At 45.5% G+C, this 26,241-nt stretch overlaps 1 protein-coding gene across 2 annotated transcripts in view; it reads right to left on the bottom strand.

The window, feature by feature from the left end:
- Positions 1 to 25,597, bottom strand: part of LCMT1 (leucine carboxyl methyltransferase 1) — a 67,614-nt gene extending 42,017 nt beyond the window's left edge. For both annotated transcript variants that reach the window (XM_055297936.2, XM_055297935.2), the window contains exons 1-3: positions 25,311 to 25,597; positions 7,719 to 7,810; positions 3,987 to 4,108 (exon numbers count right to left, since the gene is read on the bottom strand). In XM_055297936.2, the coding sequence (XP_055153911.1) occupies positions 3,987 to 4,108; positions 7,719 to 7,810; positions 25,311 to 25,423 (327 nt within the window). In that variant the 5' untranslated portion in view covers positions 25,424 to 25,597. The remainder of the gene's footprint in view (positions 1 to 3,986; positions 4,109 to 7,718; positions 7,811 to 25,310) is intronic.
- Between the last annotated feature and the right edge of the window lie 644 nt (positions 25,598 to 26,241).

The following is a 26,241-nucleotide window of genomic DNA, read 5'->3' on the forward strand; positions in this document are numbered from 1 at the left end:
CAGTAAACCACCATGGCATGTGTGTACCTATGTAACAAATCTGCACATTCTGCACATGTACCCCAGAACTTAAATAAAAAAAAAAAAAAAGATATCCTGTTTCTTGAGAAAGGGACAAAATGGCTGTGACAAGTGATGCTTCAACTTCTTCTTCTGTGATTCTTGATGGCCCTTTTGACACTTCATTCCAAATAGCCTGCATGCAACTGACTGGTATGGAAGACACCGAGACTGGGAACAGCTGCCACAGGGCAGGAGGAATGGGGCACCCAAAGGGGACTCAACATGGCTGACCACCTCACAGACTGCCAAAATTGACCCTGTTTCCCTCCACAGGGAGATGGAGAAAAGTAGGTTGTATGGATCCATTGGTTCTATGGAAACAGAATTCTGCAGACACCAAGAAATGGACGCCCCTTAAAGGGTTTCACTCATCCATTATTCCTTTTTTTTTTTTTTTTTGAGACAGGGTCTCGCTTGGACACCCAGGGGCTGGAGTGCAGTGGCACGATCTTGGCTCACTGCAGTCTCAACCTCCGGGGCTCAGGTGATCCTCCCACCTCTGCCTCCCAAGTAGCTGGGACCACAGGTGTGCACCACCATGCCTGGCTAATTTTTTTATTTTTTGTAGAGATGGGGTTTTGTCATGATGCCCAAGCTGGTCTCAAACTCCTGAGTTCAAGCAATTCAACCACCTCAGCATCCCAAAGTGCTGGGATTACAGGTGTGACCAACTGCACCTGGCCCCTTTATTCCTTTTTTGTGACAAGACTAACTCTTCTTTGTCCTGTTCCTGCTCACTGCCAGCAGATGGGAGTCTTTAACTGTACAGTCTTGGGCTCCTGAGATTTTACGGAAGAAGCTCACACGCATGACTCACAGCTAAACCTCTGCTGGTGCAACCTAGGAACCATTCCGGCTGGAAGGTGCATGAGACATTAAGACCCACAGACAATGTTTTCGCTACACTTTTAGAGACACGCACATACCTCTAAAACAGAGATTGGCAAACTGCTTCTGTAAAGAGCCAGAAAGCAAATATTTTAGCCTTTGCAGGCCAGATGGTCTCTGTTGTAACTACTCAACTCTGCTGTTATAATTGTCATATGGCTGCTGAAGCACAACATGCAAACAAATGGGAGTGGCTGCCTTCCAATAAAACTTTATTCACAAAAACAGGCTGTAGGCCAGATTTGGTCGTGGGCTACAGTTTGTAACACCTGCTCTAAAAAAGCAAACAAATGTTTTATATATATATATTTTTTTTTTTTTTAAAGAAACTTCAGACTAAAAAAAAGGCCTTCAGCCCAATATAATTACCAATCAAAACCAAAACATTTCCACGAAGAACTTTCAGACACTATATAGTCTTCCTTCCTCACTACTGACTGACTGCCTTTTTCTTAGGAGGGGTACACTCAGGTTACTTTGCTCATAAATAAGAGGCTCAGATTTATTATTAATCCACCTACAAGACAGGAGAAAAAAAAACAAATTGGGTGACAAGTCAAAGGGGTCTCAGGTCCAATGGCAGGATCTCTCCAGCGGCCTGTTAACACTGACATAGCACATTCTCTCACACTGTACAGTGCTCTGGTTCCTCACATCATACCATGGGACAACTCACTACAAAAACACAACAGGTCAGCAGGCGTAGTGGCTCATACCTATAATCTCAGCACTTTGGGAGGCTAAGGCAGGTGGACCACTTGAGGCCAGGAGTTCGAGACCAGCCTGGCCAACACAGTGAAATGCTAGCTCTACTAAAAATACAATATTAGCCGTGCGTGGTGGTGAATGCCTGTAATCCCAACTACTGGGGAGGCTGAGACAGGAGAATCACTTCAATCTGGGAGGTGAAGGTTGCTGCAAGCCAAGATCACACCACAGCATTCCAGCCTAGGCGAGAGAGTGAGTAAGACTCTGTCTCAAAAACAACAATAACAGAAAAACAAAGACACAGCAGATCTACAGAAAAGGGAAGGTCACCCTCCTGAAAAACCACAGAGGCCGTGTGCAGGGAAAAGAGGAAGAAATCTGGAGTTTAATGGGCAGATAACAATGCTTGATCCCTGCCCCAGAGCCTCTGGCTGCAGGATCCTAGAAGACAATCTTGCAGTCCCATTTCCCTCATCTGTGTAAAACACTCTTACAGAGTTCTCATGTTAATTCATGAGGTCACATATGTAAAAACGCTTCATAATGTTAGTGATTACATCTTGAGAAGAGAATGCAGAGGCAAACAAATACCCACACTCTGTTGAGGTCACTGATTTCTCACTTCAGTAAGAGAAGGTGAACTGATTAAGGACAAAAACAGATAAGTAGGTCTTGGTCAACATCCGCAAAAAATCTGGAGAAATGCACGTACCCATTACTGTCACATGACGGACCTGACAGAATAACCAAGCAAAATCTGTACAAACCTACAAAAAAAAAAAAAAAAATTCAATTAGTGAGGACTTTTTATTTATTTATTTTTTTTTTAGAGACAAAGTCTCACTCTGTCGCCCAGGCTGGAATGCAGTGGCATAATCTCGACTCACTGCAACCACCATCTCCTGGGTTCAAGCAATTCTCCTGCCTCAGCCTCCCGAGTAGCTGGGATTACAGGTGCCCACCACCATACCCAGCTAATTTCTGTATTTTTAATAGAGACAGGGTTTCACTATGTTGGCCAGGCTGGTCTTGAACTCCTGATCTCAAGTGATCTGCCCACCTCAGCCTCCCAAAGTGCTGGGATTACAGGCGTGAGCCACCATGCCCAGCCAATTGTGAGGACTTTGTAGGGAAACGGTTTGGCTATTAAAATCTAAGCCCAGGAGGCCAGGTGCGGTGGCCCACGCCTGTAATCCCAGTACTTTGGGAGGCCGAGGTGGGCAGATCACAAGGTCAGGAGTTTGTGACCAGCCTGTCCAACATGGTGAAACCCCATCTCTACTAAAAATACAAAAATTAGCCAGGCGTGGTGGTATGCACCTGTAGTCCCAGCTATTCAGGAGGCTAAGGTAGGAGAATTGCTTGAACCCGGGAGGTGGAGGCTGCAGTGAGCCAAGATCACGCCATTGTACTCCAGCCTGGACAACAGAGTAAGACTGTCTCAAAAAAAAAAAAAAAAAAAAAAAAAAAAAACCTAAGCGCAGAAGTCAAAGACCACACTCTGGTTTTCTTTCCCTGTGAGAATGTAATTAGACCTCCATTCATACTCTAACAGAGCAGTTAAGAGACCAAATCAGAAAAAGACTACAAAATGGCTTTGCAACATATTATCATCACCCAGCCATACAAATTTTACCCAAGATACCATTATCCTGACTAAATCTTAGTTACTGTCAAAATTACAAATGTAGGCTGGGCGTAGTGGCTAATGCCTGTAATCCCAGCACTTTGAGAGGCTGAGGCAGGAGGATCACTTGAGGCCAGGAGTTCAGAACCAGCCTGGGCAACACAGTGAGACCACTGTCTCTATACAAAAACTTAAAAATTAGCCAGATGTGGTGGCGCATGCCTGTGGTCCCAGCTACTTGGGAGGCTGACGCAGGAGGATTGCTTAAGCCCAGGAGTTCGAGGCTGCAATGAGCCATGATTGTGCCATTGCATTCCAGCCTGGGTGACAGGGCAAGACTCTGGCTCAAAAAAGAAAAAAAACGTTACAAATGCATGCATGGGCTCTCCATTCCAACAATTCTACTGGTGGAATTTCTCCTCCTGACATATTTCTACTCATACTGAGGGAAATATAATGATTTTTATTATAGCTCCATTTGTAACAACAATTAGAGACAACCTAAAATATCTGTCATTAGGGCCCTGGTGAAATAAAACAGGACTGAGAGTCGTAGGGGCATCTAGGCAGATGGGACAGGGGTGGGAGACAGGCTTTTGCTGCATAACTTTAAATGTATGTTTAAATTTCCAATTAGGTGAAAATCTTCCAAAAATTAAATCTAAACACTTGGGGAGGGAGGAGGGGAATTTGAACATACCTTTAATCTCCAGAAGGTGGTATCCATGCCTGCCCCAAGGTTGACAATTTGACAATGACATTCTGTCTTCCGTAGAAACGCCTTTATAAGCTGACTGACACCATGGACTCGAGCAAAATATCCTGGGCGGGGGGGTGGATGGGCACAGAAACAAGCTATCACCCAGTGATGACAGAAATTATCCCTGTGAAGCCCACCCTAGGAGAAGAGCAAAACAGAAAGCATGCGCCCTTCTGTAGTGTCAGAGGTTAATCTGCAGACTCTATGGGAGAAATTGCAACTTTCAAATTCTTTTTTTTTTTTTTTTTTGTTAAAGGCATCTGAACCAAGGTAAGTACAATCTATTTCATGAAGCAATTAACTACCTTTGAAAAAATGAGCTATAGTTTTATGTATGAAAAATAAGTGTTTGACATTGAAACATCTGAAGTCCATCTTGGAAACGTGCCTTTCATGGCTATAGTGAAAGCTACTCTGGACTCGGGTAACCCTGAAAATTGTGAGATCGTATGAAAAATAATATTATGGGTCAGGAAACTGAGCAGATGAATGTTAACACAAAGAAAGCTGTATTTGTTAACCTGTTCCCTTCACCTCCACCCTGAATGGGTTAGTCTCTATGTAAAATGGGGGTCACACAGAAGACCAGCAAATTGCTGCCTAATAAAATGGCTTGCTACTAAAAACACAAAAATTAGCCAAGCATGGTGGTGCACAACTGTAATCCCAGCTTCTTGGGAGGATGGACCACAAGAATTGCTTGAACCCAGGAGGCAGAGGTTGCAGTGGCCCAAGATTGCGCCACTGTTAAGTTTTCGGGTGGAGGGTTGGGGAAAAGGAGATGGGAAATAAAGAAGAAAAGACCACAAGGTCTGTCTGTGCTCTAAAACGATGCTGCTCAAAGTATGTGCATGGCTGTTAACAGTATGTGACTATTTTAAGAAAAAAATCTGATAGCATTTAGAAACTTTATTACAATTTGACAGAGGAATTTCAAGTCAGTTCAATCTACTAATAAATGATTTGAAATTGTACATTGTATGTCATTTTCATTTTATTTTTCTAGATCATTTCTATTGTATTTTACAGAGATATCATCCGCAATGGATTGGACATTGGGGGAAAAATGTCCTCACCATACACCATTTGGGAGGCACTCTCCAATTTGGCTGCATTCTAAAGGTTCAAATCCAGGGTGGAAGAGAGGGGTGCTGCCAGGGTGTGGGGTGGGGGTCTTTGCCTGTGCAGCATTTGTTAGGAAATCTGCCTCAAGAGCAGGGGAGGGAATGCAAAATAAAATTTCATGTCTTTGTTTTCAGAAACCACCACTTTAATATTTCTTGGCATTACTTATAGAACCCACCTACAGGATCCAACTTGAGGGCCAAGATTCCCTGCACACACAAGAATTATGGTCATTCGGTCAATTTCTCAATCTGGCTGAGAATAAGGCAGGCTCCTGTCTCAAAGCCTTTGACTTCCTTGATAGAAATTATCTGCAGAGCCTAATAGTGTCGTTAACACTAAAATAAGGCAACAAAAAGTACTTCTCCATCTCTTCCCTCTCAGGCTTTACACTGCTAAGCCAGAATGGAGCTGAATGACTACCTTTCCTGCATACTCTGCTGTCTGGGAAAGAGGAACTGGGGACTTAACACATTCAGGCTGCTGCCAATCAAATGTTGCACATGGCACATGCACATACAGATAGAGACTTCTCTTTACGCTCTGGAGTTTCTAAGGGGCAGGCATCTGAAACCATATTCTAGCTATGTTCTGGAACAAGTTGCCTGTTGGTGCGAGCTTCAAAATAAATAAATACTTAAATGGCCAACCCTATTCATACTGTGAGCCGGGGAGGAAAATAAATCTACTGAAGACTTTTTTTTGAGACAGGGTCTCACTCTGTCACCCAAGATGGAATGCAGTGGTACAATCTTGGCTCACTGCAGCTTCGATTGCCTGAGCTCTAGTGATCTTCCCACCTCAGCCTCCCAAGTAGCTGGGACTACAGAAACATGCCACCACACCTGGCTAATTTTTTATTTTTTGTAGAGACAAGGTTTCACCATGTTGCCCAGGCTGGTCTTGAACTCCTGAGGTCAAGTGATCTACCTGCCTCGGCCTCCCAAAGTGTTAGGATTACAGATGTGAGCCACCACACCCAACCCTGTTGAAGAATCTTTTTTTTTTTTTTTTTTTTTGAGACGGAGTCTGGCTCTGTCACCCAGGCTGGAGTGCAGTGGTGCGATCTCGGCTCACTGCAAGCTCTGACTCCCGGGTTCACGCCATTCTCCTGCCTCAGCCTCCCGAGTAGCTGAGACTACAGGTGCCCGCCACCACGCCTGGCTAATTTTTTGTATTTTTAGTAGAGATAGGGTTTCACCGTGTTAGCCAGATGGTCTCGATCTCCTGACCTGCCCACCTCGGCCTCCCAAAGTGTTCGGATTAGAGGCGCGAGCCACCGCGCCCAGCCCTGTTGAAGAATCTTAAGGGCCAAATCTCCTAGGCCTAGGCCTACTGCTGTCAGCACCTCTGAGCCCTCCCTCATCTGAGAATTACCAGGTCTCACAACACTTTCCCTCCCGCCCACAGTGAGGAATGTCAACAAAGCTATAAAAGACTCACGTCCTCTAGACTTAAAACCCTCAAGCTGTGCAACTGGGCAGAAATCCTCAATTTCTATCCTTAGGGAAGATTCATATACACAGACAAGAGGCATGAAAACTAAGATATGCTCAGCCTGAAATATACAAAAGCCTTTGGAATGTCTCCTTATAGAAGAACCCAATTAAATCCACATAATTAGTCCACACACCTAGATAAGCCATAGGCAACCAACCAACCAGAGGAAAAGTCTGATGTAAACTCTGAGACTCTCCTCCTCACACCTGTACTATAAAGCAGTTTCTCCGTATTTATCCAACTAGTGTAGGAATACAAATGTGAAAAATAAAGCTTTACGTATTTTTTTCACTGGGAAAAAAAAGTGATTCCTGATAGGGACAGTTTATAGTGAAAGATATTTAAATGGGCTTCAAACATATGAAAATGAGCCTCAATGTCACCTATAAATAGGAGAAATATTTAAAAAATTGCAATAAGATGCCATTTTTCACAAGACAGATTAACAAAGATTAAAACTTTTTCCAATTCATTAAATTTAATAAAATTTCAAAAACTATTGTGATTTTAATGTGGGAGTAGATATTGTGTTCTTTTATTTTCTTTTTTAAGTTCCAGGATACACATGCAGAATGTGCAGGTTTGTTACATGGGTATACATATGCCATGGTGGTTTGTGCACTCATCAACCCGTCATCTAGATTTTAAGCCCCGCATGCACCAGGTATTTATCCTAATGCTCTCCCTCCCCTTGCCCCCCACCCCTGACAGGCCCCAGTGTGTGATGTTCCCCTCTCTGTGTCCATGTGTTCTCACTGCTCAACTCCCATTTATGAGTGAGAACATGCAGTGTTTGGTTTTCTGTTCCTCTGTTAGTTTGCTAAGAATGGCTTCCAGCTTCATCCATGTCCCTGCAAAGGACATGATCTCATTCCTTTTTATGGCTGCAAACAAGTTTTATAACACGCCGTGTTGGTGAGGATCTGGGGAAATAAGCACTTTTGCGCATAGCTGGAAAGGGAGCACACCACGACTTCCTTCAAGAATGAACCCCTAAAACCTCAGGCAGCTGATGAGGTACTGTTGGGGAAGGAGATGGTCACTTGCCTCTGTTGATTTCAGGGGCTTTCCTCTCTTTAGACAGTCTCACAAAGTGCTGGATGTAAGGGTCATGCCAGTAGCCAATGCTTACTGCAAACCTGGAAGGGAGAAAAAAGGAGAAAGGTGAGTAGAGATTGAGTAGGTTCAGACCAAGGTCCACTGCCATGCTCCCAGGAACCAGGTCAAGGAACTCGACGAAAACCAACCATCCACCTCAAAAGGCCAAGTGCACATTTAGTGCCCCATTACACATGCGAAGATGCAGCCATCCATTCATCTTTATGTTCACATTACACCACCCATCACATTTTCCACAGTGGGCCTTCTCACTCCCTTTCCTCCTATTGCTAATTCACTTCCCAGGATTCTACATAGCAAATAGCCTCACTTCATGCTTCATACAGAAGATGTGCAGCCATTTATTCACTCTGCAAACTCAAGGCCAGAGCTAGTCAGTTAATTCACTAAGTGAAAAAGCCTGTGCCCAGAGGAAGGGAGACTCAGAAACACTTGACAAACAACATGAATTAACCCAAGTGTTTCTCCTGACTCTGTATTAGGTGCCAATCATTTCACTCTTCTTAGGGATGTCATAGTGGGGAAGCTAGGAAGAAATGAACAAAGCAAGCACGAACAAAACAATGTGGAAAATGCCACAGTAGCCTTAATTCTCTCTAGCCAGTCTATACTACAAGGAGTTAAGGCTTTGTTTAGCGCAGGAAGCCTTCTTGCAACCATGAGTAGAATCAGCTTTAGGACGACTGAGGAGTCATGAAAAGAACCTGGATCCCGAAGGCCATGCTCAGCTGCTCTGGGCCTGCAGACTGCTCTACCTCTGCACATCGATTTTGTGAGATAATAAGTGCCTTCACCCTTTTAGCCAATCTGAGTCAGGCTTCTGTTACTTGCAGCCCAAGGCATCCTAATGATACCCTGAGTAATGCCCCCATTTCTTGTTGCCTGCTAAGCAAGGTGAAATTAAGGGTATGGGTGTGTCATGTCTCTCAGCTTCTAGAAGCAGATAATATAGCTTTAAATTTGCTACTAAGGCTTACCTCTGACCTGACTACAATAAGTGTTGAATTCTGCACAATCTCCCAACCTCTTTCATCCATAGACACCCAAAAGGAAGCATATGTTCAGCTGCTCCATGCAGCAACTCACCACGGAAACATGGAAAATACTCACTAATGGACACGATCTGTTATACAAGCCCAGACTGTCCAAGGAAAACAGCATACCACACAGTTTTATAACAGTATACTTAAAAAAATGGTTTTCAGTTAGTCATGACCCATTAATACAATAAAATCAATTCGTTTGCAAACCTGCATTACTTTTTTAAATGTTGAACAAAGTAAAATAAAAAATAGGATGCATTACATATAGTAAAGATTAAGATATTCATGACACTTACTCCCGGCTTCAAGTGATTCTCCAACCTCCGCCTCCCAAGGTGCTGAGATTACAAGCGTGAGTAACCATGCCCAGCCTATTTTTGTTTCAAGTGTGTGTTAAGTGTGTAAGTGCAATGAAAAATGTATTTTCTCTATGTGGTTGGCAGTTTGGGAAACACTGATTTCAAAGAAATCATATAGCGTCATCTAGTGGTAAAAGCCACATCTGCAGTTGAAACAAGAATGGTAGCCCAGTAACCCACAGATGAGAATACTCATCCCACAGTTTTAAGGATCGGAAGGGACCTTAGAAATGATCTCGTCAACCCTAACATCCAGTGCAAGAACCAATGCAGCAACATCAAGTCACTGCTTGACTACTACTTCCCCAAGGAAGGCACTCGCCCCACTGCTAAGCAGCTCTGTTGAAAACCTGATCAATTTGCCTCCCTCTGGAAGCCAAAACTTGTTGGACTCTTGGATAATAAAGAGCAGGTTCTATCCTCTCACCTCCGGATTCTTTACACTATTTAATAAGACTAGTGTAGTCAAGGAACATGTGCATGTCTGCCAAGTGCTAGGCACTGGGGGTACAGTGGTAAACAAGGAGAGAAAGGAGAGGCAGATAATTACAAGATGAAGAGGAATGAAGGCAGTGACTCACAGAAAGGATGAAGGTGACAGGGGGAGGCCTCTCTCAGAAGGGGATGGCCATGGTGAGCCCTGGAGAATGGGAGAGTCAGGTGTCCAAAAGGCATTCCACACAGGAGGAAGGGCAGGCAGAAAGGCTCGGGGAACACACCTGAGCCTCCAGTACAGAGAGGAGGCAGGGAGGCCAGAGGACAGCAAGAAACTGGAGAGGAGGCCAGAGGGAGAAGCAGGCTCAGGACGCGGGGCCTGGCAGGCATCTGGGACTGACCTCAGGAGCACCCTGTCCGTGGTCACAGTGGTGCACAGTGGTAGAGAGTGGTGAGATGCACGGGTCCATAATGCAAACACACCCAGCCAGCAACTCCCACCAGATCCCACCTCCCAGTGCCCCTAACACTTTCCTCCTCCAACTCCACAAGCCCAGGTGACTACAACAGGTTTCCATGCGCTCTAGGAAGGATCTCACTGTCCAGCCTATCAGAGTGGCCAAGATGAAAGATTTGCCATCCAGTGTTGGGCAGTGAGGAGGAGAGTGCTGTCGGGTGCTGCTGATGGGAGTTCTGAAGGGAGACAAGCAACAAGTTTCAGGATTTACAGGACATCAGCTGGAGAGTAAGTGAACCAACTGCTGAACAAATTGGAAACAAAACTTATTATTATATTATTATTATTATTATTATTTGAGATGGAGTTTTGCTCTTGTTGTCCAGGCTGGAGTGCAATGGCATGATCTCGGCTCACTGCAACCTCCGCCTTCCAGTTTCAAGCGATTCTCGTGCCTCAGCCTGCCGAGTAGCTGGGATTACAAGCGCCCACCACCACGCCTGGCTAATTTTTGTATTTTTAGTAGAGATGGGGTTTCACCATCTTGGGCAGGCTGGTCTCAAACTCCTGATGTCGTGATCCACCCGCCTCAGCCTCCCAAAGTGCTGGTATTACAGGCGTGAGCCACCGCGCCTGGCCCAACAAAACTATTATTTAATCTAATTTGGTTTTGGAGAGTGATAGGGAAGAGGGCACTCAAGCTGCCGGAACCTTAAACTGGCACAATCATACTGCAAGGCACTGTGATGACAAGTATAAAAGGCCTGAAACACATGCATACACAATGACTACACAATCCCATTTCTAGGACTTAATCCTAAGAAAATCATCAAGAATGGGCACAAAGATTTCTCTGTAGGAACACTGAACACAGAGTTATAGTATCAGGTGAACAAACCCAATTACAAAATTGTATGTACAGGATGTTCCCAATTTTGTTAGAGAATACATACACATGCAAGGCTGCCCACAGCCGACACCAAAATGTTAATACACTGTTATCTCTGCACCCTGCATGACACTGCATCTAGTTCTGCCTGTCAATTTCCATTACACGTCTCTTCTCCCAAAACCCAGAGACCATCACTTCTATTTGCATATCCTGATCTCATATTTAAAGCCCAGATTCAAAGAATCAAACATCTCAGATTTGGAAAGACCTCAAAGATTTTCCCAGTTTTCTTTTAATCCATAAATGCTTTCAGTTTCCATGACATTCACGTGCCACCTGTTCAATTTAATGTGTCTTTAAATCACTCACTTTTTAAAAATTCTTAGGTTTGAGGTGCTGCCTAATATTTTCTGCTAACACAACACTGCAATAAATAGCTAACTACGAAAATGATAAGCATCTGTGTAACACCTAAAATCATCTCACTTTCCTCCCATGGGAAAGACAGATCTGGTCCAACCACCTAATGCTTCATTCAAGAAGCATTTACTGACTGCTCCTATCTCCACGAGCGTCAACTCGAACAACGGGGCCTTCTTCTGAAAGGTGTGAAATCCCCTCCAACAGGCATTTCCTCATCTGAGGCGTCAAAGAATGAAAAGGGGCCTCCCTGCTCAACTGGCCTATAAGATCAAGCCTGGAGCCTCATTTACGTCTTTAATCAACAGTCACCAAGTGCTTACTATGTGCCAGGCATTATTCCAAATGCTTGACAAAATATGAATACACACAAATAGGAACCCTCATAAGATCCCACAAGGCAGGCTCGGCTTTACAGATTGAAGTCAGTTACATCAGCTACGGAACTTAATTCTATAAACATAGAGAACTGAAGGTTTAATGTAGGTGTTCAAATTTACTCACCTGGATTTAAATCTGCCCCCATACACACTTGTTTTTCCCCTCATAACACTTGAGTTGCTTAAATGATGTGTGTTTGTCTGTATACATGTACACGTAAGCCATGTGTTGCTTAAAGATGAGGATACATTCTGAAAAACATGCTATTAGGCAATTGTTGTGTAAACATCACAGAGTGCACTTACACAAAGCTAGACGGTACAGCCCACTACACACCTAGACTACAAAGTATAGCTATTCCTCCAAGGCTACAAACCTCTACAGCACACTGTACCAAATAATGTATACAACTATAACACAATGATAAGTATCTAAACATAGCTAACTTAGAAAAGGTACCATATCTACGGATCACTTGAGGTCAGGAGCTCAAAACCAGCCTGGCCAACATGGTGAAACTCTGACTCTATTAAAAATACAAAAATTAGCCAGGTGTGGTGGCAGGTGTTTGTAATCCCAGCTACTCAGGAGGCTGAGGCATGAGAATCACTTGAAACCAGGGGGCAGAGGTTGCAGTGAGCCGAGACTGTGCCACTGCACTCCAGCCTGGGTGACAAGAGCAAGACTGTCTCAAAAAAAAAAAAAAAAAAAAAAAGTACCATATCTCAACATAGCTAAACACAGAAAAGGTACAGTAAAAATACAGGATAAAACATAAAAAACGGGCCAGGCATGGTGGCTCGCGCCTGTAATCCCAGCACTTTGGAAGACCGAGGCAGATGGATCACCTGAGGTCAGGAGTTCAAGACCAGCCTGACCAATATGATGAAACCTTGTCTCTACTAAAAATACAAAAATTATCCGGGCATGGTGGCATGCACCTGTAATCCCAGCTACTCGGGAGGCTAAGACAGGAGAATCGCTTGAACCCGGCAAGCAGAGGTTGCAGTGAGCTGAGATTGCGCCATTGCACTCCAGCCTAGGAAACAAGAGTGAAACTCTGTCTCAAAAAAAAAAAAAAAAAAAAAAAAAAAAAATATATATATATATATTATATATATATATATATATATAAAATGGTCCCCCCTATACAGGGCACTTGCCATGAATGGAGCTTGCAAGGCTGGAAGTTGCTGTGGATGAGTGAGTGACTGACTGGTGAGTGAATGTGAAGGCCTAGGACATTGCTATACAATATTATAAGCTTTCAAAACAATGTACACTCAGGCTACGCTAAACTTACACAACTTTTCTTTCTCTAATAATAAGTTTATCTTAGCTTATTGTAATTTTTTAACTTAAATTTAAACTTTTTCAACTTTTTACTCTTTTATAATAACAGGTCTACTGTGTAGAGTTTCCTGAAAAGATACTGCTTTCCTGATGAAAGGAAATGGACTCTTGAGAGACAGATGTCCTTTCCTAGGATTCTTTCTCTTTCTTCTTCCCTCCTGGAGCAAAGCTGCTCAAATGGACTAAGAATACTCAGCAATTCCCTGGTAAAAACCTATCCTTACCCCTGCGAAACAAGCTGTGGGAACTCTGACTCAATTTACAACTAAAAACCTTTGGAAGTCAACATTTTGAGCTATCAGATTGAAAGAAAGAAAGCAAGCAATTTAGGTCGGGCGTAGTGGCTCACACTTGTAATCCCAGCATTTTGGGAGGCTGAGGTGGGCGGATCACCTGAGGTCAGGAGTTCAAGACCAGCCTGGTCAATATGGTGAAACCCCGTCTCTACTAAAAATACAAAAAATTAGCCACACATGGTGGCTCATGCCTGTAATCCCAGCCACAAGGAAGGCTGAGGCAGGAGAATCACTTGAACCTGGGAGGCAGAAGTTGCGGTGAGCCGAGATTGCACCACTGCACTCCAGCCTGGGTGACAGAGCAAGACTCGGTCTCAAAAAAAAAAGAAAGCAATTTAACGGGAAGTCAAGGATGAAACACATTGCAATGTTAAAGTGTAAATAAGAATTTAGTGTATAAGGCTGGGTGTGGTGGCTCACGCCTGTGATCCCAACACTTTCGGAGGCTGAGGCGGGTGTTCGAGGTCAGGAGTTCGAGACCAGCCTGGCCAACATGGCAAAACCCCATCTCTACTAAAAATACAGAAATTAGCTGGGCATGGTGGTGTATGTCTGTAATCCCAGCTTCTCAAGAGGCTAAGGCAGGATAATCACTTGAACCCGGGAGGTGGAGGTTGCAGTGAGCCAAGATTGCACCACTGCACTCCAGCCTGGGCAACAGAGTGAGACTCTGTCACGAAAAAAAAAAAAAAAAAAAAAAAAAAAAAGAATTTATATATAATACAAGTGTTGTCTCAAATCAATGGGGAAATACAGACCATTCAATAGTTGGTATGGGGACAAATGGCTAATGATGTGGAATAAAATTAACACTGCAAACACTAAAAAAGACAGATGAACAAGCCAACCATAAAACCAAAGCCAGAAAAATGATAAAAGATAAGTTGTAATAATTGGAAATAGCCTAAGCATTGCCCAAAACTCACAACCTATAAAGGTAAAGATTGTCAGATTTCACCTCATAAAGATTTAAAACTTCTGAAGCTGGGCACAGTGGCAAGTGCCTATATCCCAGCTACGTAGGAGACTGAGGCAGGAGGATCACTTGAGCCCAGGAGTTCGAGACCAGCCTGGGCAACACAGCAAGATCCTGTCTCAAAATAAAGAAAAAAAGATTTACAATTTCTGAATTATGAAATGTGAACCAAGAGACAAGCATCAGCTTGACAGAAAATACTGCAACCAAAGCAGAGGTAAAGGATAACTATGCCTGAAATAAAAAGTTCTTACAAATCAGCAAGAAAAATACAACTAAACAAGACACAACAAACAGTCCAACAGGAAATAACATGGGCTGGAAGCAGTGGCTCGCACCTGTAATCCCAACACTTTGGAGGTCAAGGAGGGCAGATCACTTGAGCCCAGGAGTTCAAGACCAGCCTGGGCAACAAAGTGAGACCCCATTGCTATAAAAAATAAAAACATAAAAATAAATAAAACAACATAGTCAGGCAAGGTAGTGCATACCTGTGATCCCAGCTACTCGGGAAGGTGAGGTGGGAGGATCGCTTGAGGAACCGGGGAGGTCAAGGCTGCAGTGACCCAAGATTGTGCCACTGCTCTCCAGCCTGGGCGACAGAGTGAGACTGTCTCAAACAATAATAATAATAATCAGGAGAGAAGGTTCACATAAGAAATATCAATGACAGCAGATTTTAAATGCTCAGCCTCATGAGTGGGATTATAGGATAGAAATTAAAGAGACAGCCTATTTTCTACCCAGCAGCTGGTAAACAACAAAAGAGACTGAGACTATTCAATAATTAGCATGGCATTCACCACGGGTAGGTACAACTGATATAACCTCTTTCAAGAAGCATTTTGCAGAAACTTCCCCCTGGAAATCTATTTCACAAGAAAATTCACACACACGTGCAAAAATGCTGATCACAACACTATTTTCAGAGCAAAACCAGAGCCACCTAAATGATGAACAACCGAAGAGTGGCCAACGTATGAACCTGCAGAACACTGTGCAGCCATTAAAAACAATGAGGCAGATCTCTGTGAAATGACATGGACAATATGCTCCTATTAAGCCACTGATATGGTTTGGCTGTGTCCTCACCCAAAATCTCACCTTGAATTGTAATCCCCATAATCCCTACATGTCAAGGGCAGGACCAAGTGGAGGTAACTGGATCATGGGGGCTGTTTCCCCCATGCTGTTCTCATGTCACCAGATCTGATGGTTTTACAAACAACTGGCATTTCCCCTGCTAGCACTCACTCCGCCCTGCCACCCTCTGAAGAAGGTACCTGCGTCTCCTTTGCCTTCCGCCATGACTGTAAGTTTCCTGAGGCCTAGCAATGGGAACTGAGTCAATTAAATCTTTTTCCTTTATAAATTACTCAGTCTCAGGTATTTCTTCATAGCAGTATGAGAACAAACTAATACAGCCATTAAGGGGAGAAAAAAGAACTCACTCTTCTGTCATTAAAAAATTAACCTTTTAAGAGAAAAAAATAATTTGAAATTGATATATTTTTCTTTTTCTTTTTTTTTTGAGATGGAGTCTCACACTCTGTCACCAGGCTGGGGTGCAGTGGCGTGATCTTGGCTCACTGCAACCTCTGACTGCCAGGTTCAAGCAATTCTCCTGACTCAGCCTCCCAAGTAGCTGGGATTACAGGCTCCCACCACCACCCCCAGCTAATTTTTGTATTTTTAGTAGAGACGGGGTTTCACCATGTTGGCCAGGATGGTCTCAATCTCCTGACCTCGTGATCTGCCTGCCTCAGCCTCCCAAAGTGTTGGGATTACAGGCGTAAGCCACCACGCCTGGCCAAAATTGATATTCTTGATGTAAAAATCATCAACTTCGGCAAACACATCCCAAAATTTAATCTGCTCCTTAAAAAAATGAAAACAAGACCAAGTGTGTTGGCTCATGCCTATAATCCTAGCACTTTGGGAGGCCAAGGTGGGAGGATTGCTTGAGGCCCAGGAGTTTGAGACCAGTCTAGGCAACATGGCAAAACCCCGTCTCTACAAAAAAAAATACAAAAATCAGCCAGGCCTGGTGACGCATTCCTACGGTCCCAGCTACTCGGGACACTGAGGTGGGAGGATCACCTGAGCCCAGGGAGGTCAAGGCTGTAGTAAGCTGTGAGTATACCACTGCCCTCCACCCTAGACCACAGAGTAAGACCTCATCTCAAAAAAAAAAAAAGAAAAGAAAACAAGGCCAGGCACGGTGTCTCACGCCTGTAATCCAAGCACTTTGGGAGGCCAAGGCAGGCGGATCACTTGAGGTCAGGAGTTCGAGAACAGCCTGGCTTCATGGTGAAAGCCCGTCTCTACTAAAAAATACAAAAATTAGCCAGGTGTGGTGGCGCATGCGTGTAATTCCAGCTACTTGGGAGGCTGAGGCATGAGAATCACTTGAACCTGGGAGGCAGATGCTGCAGTAAGCCAAGATCACGCCACTGTATTCCAGCTTGGGTGACAGAGTGACACTCTGTCTCAAAAAAAAAAAAAAAAAAGAAATCAAAAACCATAAAATTTAAATTAGCCGGGCACGGTGGCACGTGCCTGTAATCCCAGCTACTCGGGAGGCTGAGGCAGGAGAATCGCTTGAACCTGGGAGGCAGAGGTTGCAGTGAGCCGAGATCGCACCATTGCACTCCAGCCTGGGCAACAAGAGTGAAACTCCGTCTCAAAAAAAAAAAAAAAAAAAAAAAAAAAAAAACAAAAAAAACCCATAAAATTTCACTTTATTGATGGACAAAGTTTTTTGTTTTTTTGTTTTTTGTTTTTTTTTTTTGAGACAGTCTCGCTCTGTCGCCCAGGCTGGAGTGCAGTGGTGCAATCTTGGCTCACTGCAACCTCCGCCTCCCGGGTTCAAGTGATTCTCCTGTCTCAGCCTCCCAAGTAGCTGGGACTACAGGCACCCGCCGCCACACCCAGCAAATTTTTTGTATTTTTAGTAGAGACGGGATTTCACCATGTTAGCCAGGATGGTCTCCATCTCCTGACCTCATGATCTGCCTGCCTCAGCCTCCCAAAGTGCTGGGATTACAGGGGTGAGCCACTGCACCTGGACTGATAGACAAGTTTTACAGCTAATTTATGTTTAACAGAATGTTCTAGCTCTGAAGTGGCATGTCTTCTCTGGGGATGGAAAGCAGCACCTGCCTTGAAAATATTTCAGATCACAATCTCGACCTTACTCTCTGGGGCATAGCTAAGAAGATGCCATCAGGATGCAGGAAAGGCCCTGGGCTAAGCCGTGAGGAAAAACTTGGCTTTGTGGAGAGACCCTGTGACCTGCTAAAGGGGAGAACATTTTTTCATGCAGCTGAAAATGAGATTAAGTTCTATAATTTTCACAATGAAATTTCAGCCTTATAAGCCCTGGTCTGCTTTCTAGAACACATAGACCACTAAAAGTCAGTAAAACGGAAAACCAGAATGTTAAGACCTCATCAGGAAATACAATCTTGAACGTGTGTGCTCAGTTCCTGTCACTGTGGCCAGCTGACAAATACAGCTCATGTGGCACAAAGGTAGGAATGGACTGTGCTCGGGATCGCATCTATTCCAGTGCAGAGATGAACACTAGGCACTTTCCAAATTACAACTGGGCCGATGACCACCAAGAAGATGAACAGGGTGTTATGAGAACATTTAACAGAAGCTAGATCTTGTCTGCAAGTGTCAGAGAGGCCTCTTGGAGTGAGCCACATTTGAGCTAAGCCAAAAACCTTGGAGTCATCTTGGGCCCCTCAGTCTCGCCCCATATCCACTCCGCCAGAACATTCTATCAACTCCACCTTCAAAATGCACCCAGAATCTGATACATTCTCAGCACCTCCATCACCACTATCCTGATCCAAGCACCAGCCTGTCTCACAGGGTACACCCCCACAGCCGACTAACTGATCCTGCCTCCATCCTCGCCCCGGCAGTCTGCTCCTAACGGAGGTTGAAGCAATGCTGTTAAAACCAAGTCAGGCCACCTCACTCTTCAGTTCCAAATGCTCCAACAGCTCCCATCCCACTGAGAGGAAAAGTCGGGTCCTTACAAGAGCCTCCCTTGCGTGACCTGCAGCATCTGCCCCCGCCTCCTGCGCCCATGCTCTCCCAGATCTATCCTGCACTCTTCCCCATCCCTCACCCTGGTCTTGTTGCTCCTGGAACAGGTCAGGCTGGCTCTTGCCTCAGGGCCTTTCTACTCTCCTGCTTCTCTCTGCTGGGCACTGCTTCCCCAGACACCCAGAGGGCTCACTCCCTGCCCCCTGCAAGTCTTTCCTCTGTACTGACCTCAGTGAGGCCTTCCCTGGCCACCCCATCTCAGATGACAACTCCTTCCAACACACCCACTGCATCTCCCACCATCTCACACGCCACATATCGTGCTGATTTGTTTCCTGGCTATTCCCCACCCACCCCCACTCCAGGAACCAACGCTCCATAAGAGCGGCATCCTGTGTTTGGCTCACTTACGCACTGGCAGGGTCTAGGACAGCACCTCCATAACCGAAGCAGGCGCTCAACAAAGAATGTGGAGTGAATGCACTAACCTAGGAGATAATGTGGAACTAAACAAGCAAGGGAGGGTGGAGGAAGTGTTCCAGGCAGAGGGAATGGCATGCTCCAGGGCCCCGAGGATGGAAGAAACAGGGCATATTAAATGAACTGAAAGGATGGCAGTGACGAGGGAGGGAAGTGTGGTATGAAGTGAGGCTGGGGAAGTACACAGAGCAGGCTGGGCCCTGTAGCCCACGTAAGAAATGTTGGTCTTTTTCTAATGGCAACAGGAGGCCATTAAGCTAGGGAGTGACATGATCAAATGGGCCTTTTACAAACCTCTGGCTTCAGTGTGAGATACAGATTTGAGGGAGGTAACAGTGACCGGGAGAGCCCATTTGGGAGACTAGTACCATAGTTCAGATCACAGATGGCAGAAAGAGGTTGAGGAAAGTTGATTCCTTTCCTTACTTAGCCAAATAATTCCCTCATCCCCTAAATACTTAGCAGATAAAAGTTAACAGGACTGGGTGGCTGACTGCACAAGAGGGAAAGTAAAAGGGCAGTTCCAAGATGATGTCAATTTTTTTTTTTTTTTTTTTTTTGAGACGGAGTCTCCCTCTGTTACCCAGGCCGGAGTACAGTAGCACGATCCCAGTACTCTGCAACCTCTACTTTCCCGGTTCAAGTGATTCTCCTGCTTCAGCCTCCCAATAGCTGGGATTACAGGCGCACGCCACCACGCCCAGTTAATTTTTGTATTTTTAGTAGAGATGGGGTTTCACCATGTTGGCCAGGTTGGTCTCAAACTTCTGACCTCAGGTGATCCACCCATCTTGGCTCCAAAAGTGCTGGGATTACAGGTGTGAGCCACCACACCTGGCCTTAACTTGTGAACTGAATAAACCATGGCACCATTCACTGAGTTGCAGCTTGGGAATGGCAGGGAGAACACAGGAGCTGATATGAAGCAGTTTTGGAAATAGTGAACTGGAGGTAATACTGAGACATCCAAGTGGAGATGTCCAGGTGGCGGCCTATCAAGCTAGAGTGGGCAGATCATGAAAAGGTACAGTATGTATGTCATGCAACAAAGTGCAGATGTTTACCTTGCAGCTGATGGGGAATCAAAAGGTTTTTAGGTGAGTGACAGAATAAGGTTTGCGATCCTGACAATCACCCTGGCCAGCAGGTAAGAGCACACTGCAACAGATCAGGTGAGTGAGGAGAGCCAAGCAAGGGCTATGGTTGTGGAAAAGAGAGGAAGATGTCCCTTTTGTCACCAACCCTTCTCCCACGTAGCTGCTAGGAATTTTTCTAAAACACAAACCAAGATCATATCAGTTCTGCACTCAAAATCCCTTAGGATAAAACCCATACTCCTTGGGGCCATCCATGATTCACTGTCTGAGCAGCTTTCTAAGTTCTAACCTGCTACCCACTCCCTACTCTCTGTGAGTTCACCTAATACACCACTCTACTCCAGTCTCCATGCCTCTGCTCCTGCTGCCGTCTTCTGCCTCGCAAACCCCAGGTTCTGGTTTATCTCTTTTTTTTGTTTTCTGAGACAGGATCTCATTTTGTCACCCAGGCTGCAGTGCGGTGGCACAATCTCAGCTCACCGCAGCCTCGACCTCCTGGGCTCAAGTGATCTCCCACTTCAGCCCCAAGGTAGATGGGACTACTGGCATGCACCATGACACTGGGTAATTTTTTGTAGTTTTTTTTTTTGTGGAAAGGAGGTTTCCCCATGTTGCCCAGGCTGGTCTTGAACTCCTGAGCTCAGGTGATCCGCCTGCCTTGGCTTCTCCAAGTGCCAGGATTACCAGTTTATCTCTTTAACACCTCCTCCACTGTGGAAAAGAGAAGAGCAGCACTGACCTCCAGGACCTGGCCTGGTGCTGTGGGCCAGGCCCTAATGTTGTTGGAAGCTGGCTGGCACCCATAGGAAGGCCATGTTATTCTCCTGTTGGACATAAACAATCGCGCAGACCACCCACACAAGGGCACTCTGCACCACTGATGACAGGAGATGAAACGAGACCACCTCATCATTTTGTCTAAGCAGAGAAAAAAGCAAGGTCACTGTGCCACCCACGGAATACCAGACATCTCTTTCTCCCAGCTGATAGAAGTGACTGTGGCTTCTTTACATGTTACAGCTTTAGCCTTACAGCAGCCAAATCTCCTTCTAGAAAAGATGGAGCTAATGGATAGAATTTTCCCACCTCCTTTCAGTACTCAACAGAGAGAAAATCCCTTGACCTTCCCTCAAATCATCCAGCCAAAGCCCAGATCCTAAAGGTCTAACACCCTCTTACTGATGTGCCCCACAGTTCCTCATGGTGCGAGTTTTCCCTCCTTGCAACAAATAATAAACCCAGCTTGCTTAACCACAGGTGTTTCTGGTGGTGTTTATTGGAGGAATTCACAACTGTAAAAGTAAAAAAGAATGATTATGTTTCTTGGGGGAAGGCTGGGCGTGGTGACTCATGCCTATAATCCCAGCACTTTGGGAGGCTGAGGCAGGTGGATCACCTGAGGTCAGGAGTTCGAGACCAGCCTGACCAACATGGTGAAACCCCTTCTCTACTAAAAATACAAAAATTAGCCGGGTGTGGTGGCAGGCGCCTGTAGTCCCAGCTACTCAGGAGGCTGAAGCAGGAGAATCACTTGAACCTGGGAGGGAGAGGTTGCAGTAAACCAACATCGCTCCACTGCACTCCAGCCTGGGCAATAAGAGCCAAACTCCCTCTCAAAACAAAACAAAAAAAGTTTCTTAGGAGAGGTTAAGGGAGTTTCATTCTAAGGGCTCCCATTTTCTATGTTGAGCAATAGCTGATATTATCTTGAGAATGAAAAAGGGGTGGGGTAAATCAGAAGTCTGAAGAAAGTGAAAAATGTCTGAATTAAGTATCCAGAGAAAGGGAGAGTAAGCTGATCTGAGAAACAAACTAGGATAGTCAGGTTCTGTTAAGGGCACAGTTGAGGTTGGCTGACATGATCATAGTGGCACCAAGCCACCCTACTGTGTGATTTCTATCACCTGTATTCAAGGCAAAAACGGATAGTTTGGTTAAACCAGCATTTTGGGTCTACTAAGACCAAAGGGCAAGGAAGATAAATGCACTGTCAACAGAATTACTGAGGGATGAAGGATGAACTCTAAGTAATCAATTAAGAGGTAACAGCAGAGGGAACATCTAAAAGAGAAAACCACTGAGGTGCTGAGAAGAAATGGGCACAGCATGGGAAATAGAAAATAACTGGTCAAGTAACTTGGAAAAAGGGGTCAGGGCTGGAGAGTGTTGCACTCTCATCTGTGAGGCAGTGCAGCATCAGGATAAAAACACAGGCTATCACGGTGGGAATGGGTGACAGAATCAGAGAGGAAGAGTTGATCACTGCAGATCAGGTGTTCAAGAAAGTGAGTGTCTCGTGCATAGGCTCCAAGTGGATGTTGAAGTCACCTAAGGTGAAGTCATGAACTGAGGTAGAGGACACTGTGGACCAGGCACCCCAGTCTTCCATGAATGAGGTGAATGATCAGGAGAAGGTGAACAACAGCAATCAGGAGGGCTCCAGCTGGGCAGGAAGGATCTCCATGGAATGAGATGGGGGACACACACAGGAGGACACAAAGCTCGAATACCTGATCCTGAGATACATAGGGGATGAGAAGAAGGAGGAGCCACGGGAGAGGGCTTCAAGAATGGGATATCCCTGGGGAAAGGTCAGGGTGAAGGCAAAGGGAGGGAGGGAATGGCTAAGGAGAGGCTAACAAAATAGAAGCTGATGTTGATTATCAGGTAGTAATTGCAGAGGACACAGTGAGGGGTTGGTGGGATGGTTGGGTCACAGGTAAACAAAAGAGGTGAGAACAGACTCAGTGGCATAGTATGATGGACATCATAAGGAGAGCAGAGAAGGGAAGGAGAGTGGGCTACCATGAAAAGTGCTCAATTGATACCTATTGAGTCAAATGGAATTAGTGTAAACCTAATATATCCAACCAGAAAACTTCTGATACCACAAGTCCAGGATCATAATGATGACAATGAGGGGTGGTGATGACAGTAACTACCAATTCTGAACACCTCCGGTATGCCAAGCACTGTTGGAAGCACTCCACATTTCACCTGCACACCAATCCTCTGAGACAGATAACATCCTCCTTTATCCGCAGAAGGACTCTGTCAAAGGAAGAAGCAAACTAAACAGAAGTAAAAGATTTACAGGTGCCCCAGAAGGCTGACTGGCTTTTTATTTTATAGTTATAACTCACTCAGGGCAGCAGGAACCACCCTAACTCATAGCTACTGCACATTCAGCAACTTTAACTAAACAATATTCAGCCTGGAGGGAAATCAAAACTAGCAATAATAATTTGCTGAGGGCTTCACTTTGTGTCAGATCCTCTGCATCGATAATCTCATTTAATCCTGACACCCATAAAGGTTACCTTTATTATCACTGTTTTAAAAATGAAAAGACTAGGCTGGGCGGGGTGGCTCACACCTGTAATCCCAGCACTTTGGGAGGCCAAGGCAAGCGGATCACTTGAGGTCAGGAGTTCAAGACCAGCCTGGCCAATGTGGTGAATCCTGTCTCCACTAAAAATGCAAAAATTAGCCGGGCATGGTGGTGTGTGCCTGTGATCCCAGCTACCTGGGAGGCTGAGGCAGGAGAATCACTTGAACCTGGCAGGTGGAAGTTACAGTAAGCCAAGACAGCTGTGGCCAATAGTAACTGAAAGCCACAGAACAAAAAAAGCTGAGTATAATCCACTCAAATTCACAAATTTCACAAGGGACTGCCTCTAATACTTGTGTATTTATTAATTTAATCAATCACCACTTACACGGACTACATGCCAGACACTGCTCCAAGTACTCTACTAATATTAAATATCATTTTTGTCCACACCCACCTATGACGCATTATTATACTCCCCATTTTACAGATCAGGAAACTGAGCCACAGAAAGGTTTAGTAATTTCCCCGACTTTATACTGCCAGTAAGTGGCAAAGCTCAGTTTGACAGCCTAGCTCCAGAATCCATGCTCTGAATGTTTAGTTCCCAAGAACCTATAAAAAGTGCAAGGTTTAATCCAACACACTGGTTTTCCCCACACTTCATGGCCTCAGCCTCCTTCTCCCACCTTAAAAGCATTCTTTGAGTTCCTCTAACAGTTCACACTCCTCTGAACACTGCTACAACTTTCCTATTTTTCAAGCCTTTACTTCTCACTTTTTTTGTTGTTTTTGGGATGTAGTCTCACACTCTCACCCAGGTTGGAGTGCAATGACGCGATCTTGGCTCACCGCAACCTCTGCCTGCTGGGTTCAAATGATTCTCCTGCCTCAGCCTCCCGAGTAGCTAGGATTACAGGCACTGGCCACCACACCCAGCTAATGTTTGTATTTTTAGTAGAGACGGGGTTTCACCATGTTGGCCAGGCTGGTCTCGAACTCCTGACCTCATGATCTGCCCACCTCGGCCTCCCAAAGTGCTGGGATTATAGGCGTGAACCACCGTGCCCGAACTCTTCTCACGTTAAACATCACTGACAAAATTACAAACTCTAATGGCACTGCTGTATTTGTCAACACTCAACACAAAAAAATCATAATTATGTATTTCATAGGTAATTATTTGCTTCCTGTCTCTCTTTTCCAACTAAGCTGTGAGTTCCAGTATGTCTGACACCACGTCTGTCTTGTTCTTGGTGTATTTCCACCATTGAATTCCTACTAACCAGCCCAAAGTAAGGGCCTGGCAGAAAGTAAGGTCTCAAAAAATTTTGTTGAATGAAAGAATAAATGACGGACATTCAAGCCTCATGTTTTCTCTTTCTCTGACATGTACCTCTGCTGGCTACGCCCCCATCCCCACCACCACACCCTTAACAGTGGAGACTTAGTGTGGTACTGGCTCTGCAAAGAGATATTACCTGGCTCTGGGCGGGTTATTTCCCCTCGTCATCCTGAGTTTCAGGTGCACAACAGGGATTATACCAACCCCCTAAAGAATGCAACCTACAAAAGAGAGAGAACCTACACCTCTCATCCTCGTAACCCACCGAGGCTGGAGCTACTAGTTGCTTCACGTTTGTCTTTCTAGCAGCGTTTAGCTCCAAGAAGCCCAAGGCCTCGTCTGCCTGGTTCAGGGGCCTGCTCCCATCGACGGTACCCAGGCTTGACGCCTGCCTGGCTCACAGCAAAAGCTCAGAAACGATTCGTTAAATAAATGAAGCCCTGCTCCGTGCACTTCACAGGTGGGAAGCGAGGGTCGTGCGAGGCGGGGGCTGCATCCCTGCCAGCCTCGAGCGTATTCTTCAGACGCAAGCCCGTCTCCCACCTAGGCCCGCGCCCCAGATGCCGGCCCCGAACCCTGAGCCTGACAGGCACCTCTTGCACAGGGAAGCATCTTCGCAGGTGCCGCGCACGCCCTCGTCGTCTGCGTCGCAGCTCGAGGTGGAAGAGCAGGAGGTGATAGAGGACTCCCTCTGCCTAGTGGCCATGGGCGTGGAGGTTCCGGGGAGCTGTGCCCGCCAGGGACATGGAAGCGGGGTCGACGGGCGGCGGGAGACGGCTCGAGCCACAGGCAAAAACCAACAGAAGAGGGTATGGCCCCACCTGGCTCAGCTGGCGCGGCTCAGTGACGCCGCCCACGCCGGCTGCCCCACCAACCTCTCCGCTTATTGGCTCCTCTTCCGAGTCGCTCATTGAGCAATTATCCTGCCCACCCAGCCTACAAAGTTGCTCATTGGATAATTATTTTGGTACCGCCCACATAACCCGGAAATTTGACTAGGAAAAACAAACTAAACAGTAGGAGAGTATCGCAATCCTTTCTGGGAAGTGTAGTCTTAGATGCCTGGAGAAGTCGCCCGATTTCTGCTTGCTGGTCGCGAAACTTTATAGCTGTAATTAACTCAGGGCAGAACAGCTAGCAGAATCCTCAGCGTTCGGGCAAAGGGCAGAGAAGCCAGCCAGAAGCAACAAGTGTAAGTTGTTACATTCAGTCCGGGCTCAGTGTTATTCAATTTTACAAAATTTTGTTGTGTGCTGACTCTTGCCAGCGACTGTGCTGAGGGCTTTGCACCCAAAATTGCCTTTGAAATGTAGTGAGGGGGGCGGGCGTAGTGGCTCACTCCTGTAATCCCAGCACTGTGGGAGGCCGAGGCGTGCGGATCACCTGAGGTCAGGAGTTCGAGACCAGCCTGGTCAACATGGTGAAACACCGTCGTTACTAGAAGTACAAAAATTAGCCGGGCGTGGTGGCGGCCGCCTTAGTCTTGGCTACTCAGGAGGCCGAGGCAGGAGAATCGCTTGAACC

Source organism: Symphalangus syndactylus, chromosome 11, assembly GCF_028878055.3.
Source record: "Symphalangus syndactylus isolate Jambi chromosome 11, NHGRI_mSymSyn1-v2.1_pri, whole genome shotgun sequence".
Classification (NCBI taxonomy): domain Eukaryota; kingdom Metazoa; phylum Chordata; class Mammalia; order Primates; family Hylobatidae; genus Symphalangus; species Symphalangus syndactylus.